The following is a 1,828-nucleotide window of genomic DNA, read 5'->3' on the forward strand; positions in this document are numbered from 1 at the left end:
CTGAAATCAACGACGCCCGTGAAGCCGCTGGACTCCCACACTTCGTAGCGGCCAGTAATGAAGCACTTGCGTGGCCTAAAACTAGCTCGGAGGAAAACGAAGGGCCAAGCAATGCCTGGGACCCTGTTTGCAACGCTCTGATAGCAGTAAGTGTCTTTCACCGCAGCTTTCGCGCTTCGACCTCCTATCCCTACTTCATGTTTGCCTGTTTCTTCCTGCGTGCTTTTATCCCTTCAGAAAGACTCAGAAGAAGGAAATCCAAAGGGCGCAGGCACAAGTGAATTTAAAAGTGGTACATACGCCTTCATGGCCTTAACAACGGGGCAGGCGGATTGCGCCGCCGCTGTGGACCACTGGAAGGCCGCGGTCAGCAATTTCGCCTCCCTTCCTCCATCAAAGACTGAAGGAGAGGAACTCTACGACAAGCCAGAGAATGTCTCTTTTGTTGCAATGTACAACCCTTCAGACAGTGCAGCTGCTGACTGTCGAGTCGTTACCTGCACTCAAACGCCAGCTCCAGAAGGCAAATCCCTCAAATTACGGAGTAGTACTGAAGCAAAGAACGGCTACGCTCTACTGTGCATGACCACTCCTGACCTGATGACAGCTGATAGTCCTGCTCCCTTCTCGTAAGTTTTATACCAACCCCTGCAATGTAACAATTGCACACCGAGCTGGGCATGTACCTGCGACTGCAATGTTGTATGCTGCTCATCTGTTGAAAAACTGCGTGCAGGGAGGACCAGTGGAGTAAGATCAAGGCATCCCTCACAGGCTCAGCGTCAGTCGCCGCCCCGAGTCTCATTGCCTTTGCTATTGCTGCCCTTGGCCTGGCTGCCTTTTGAGGCAGTGGCCTCTCCGTCACACGCACCGGTTCCTGATTGCATTCAAGGAAGACCGGGCTTCGCAGTGCCCTATTCACATGTTGGCGCCTTCAGAACAGACCTGATGACAGACAGACGTTGGCGCCTTACTGAGGTGTTTTTTCCCGCTGCCTCCCTAGGACTGCGGCTATTAAGCATTTTCAACACACACACATTTCAGTGTGCGCCAGTCAGCCTTGCGCTGCAAGTGCAATTAGTGTACAGGTCTTCTCAGACTGTTTCTAATTCTATTGGCACCAGCGTCATGCGCTACCTGCTGAAAGGTTTTCTCACCTCCTTTTATTTCTCCTGATAGCCAATGTTTGCCTCTCTCGATTGATTTCGTTTCACTGGCCTGAGTCGTACCTACTGTTTCCGTACCGCTGAGGAAATTAATGGGCAATATGCACGCCCGCTATCGATCCAACGTATCATGCGTTGTTACATTCTTTCTGGCATATCTACACACGTCTGTACGTGCATGTCGTCCTGCATGCGTCCTTCCTGTGCCGCTGGCATTAAGCCTAGCGACTGGCAGCAGTCGTTGCAGAATTTGCAGCAGTTCGCATGTTGTCAGCTGGTGAAGTACAGGAGAGTTGCTCACGAATTTGGTGAATAAGCCTCCCTTAACCTTGCCTCTGCTTTTTTATGTGCGGACAAACGACTCCTTACCCTTATATTTGCAAGCAGAAAAAGCCTCGTCAAAGGGCAGCTCGCCCCTCGTATGGAGGGACACCGTACAAGGCCAGAGGAGCAAAGAGCCACAGTTTCAAAGCAATTTATTCAAAATAAGCCATCAAACAAACAGCACGAATGCTTTACTTCGAATTAATCAGCCGCTAAACACGAATCGAGCTCGAGGGGCCCTGGTGGTCGGCCGGTTCATTGAACGATGGCAGGACAGTGCACGTTCTCTTACGGGGACTACAGGTTGTTTTCAGCAGTTGTAGGGGGCATTTTCTTGG

General features: G+C 51.1%; 1 protein-coding gene across 1 annotated transcript in view; it reads left to right on the top strand.

The window, feature by feature from the left end:
- Positions 1-845, top strand: part of EMH_0017770 (SAG family member) — a gene marked incomplete at both ends in the record, with an annotated part of 1,761 nt that extends 916 nt beyond the window's left edge. Inside the window, 2 exons of the mRNA XM_013500991.1 lie at positions 238-629; positions 737-845. Of these exons, the coding sequence (XP_013356445.1) occupies positions 238-629; positions 737-845 (501 nt within the window). The remainder of the gene's footprint in view (positions 1-237; positions 630-736) is intronic.
- Positions 846-1,828: the final 983 nt, after the last annotated feature.

Source organism: Eimeria mitis, genomic scaffold, assembly GCF_000499745.2.
Source record: "Eimeria mitis Houghton genomic scaffold, Emh_scaff613, whole genome shotgun sequence".
Taxonomy (NCBI): Eukaryota; Apicomplexa; class Conoidasida; order Eucoccidiorida; family Eimeriidae; genus Eimeria; species Eimeria mitis.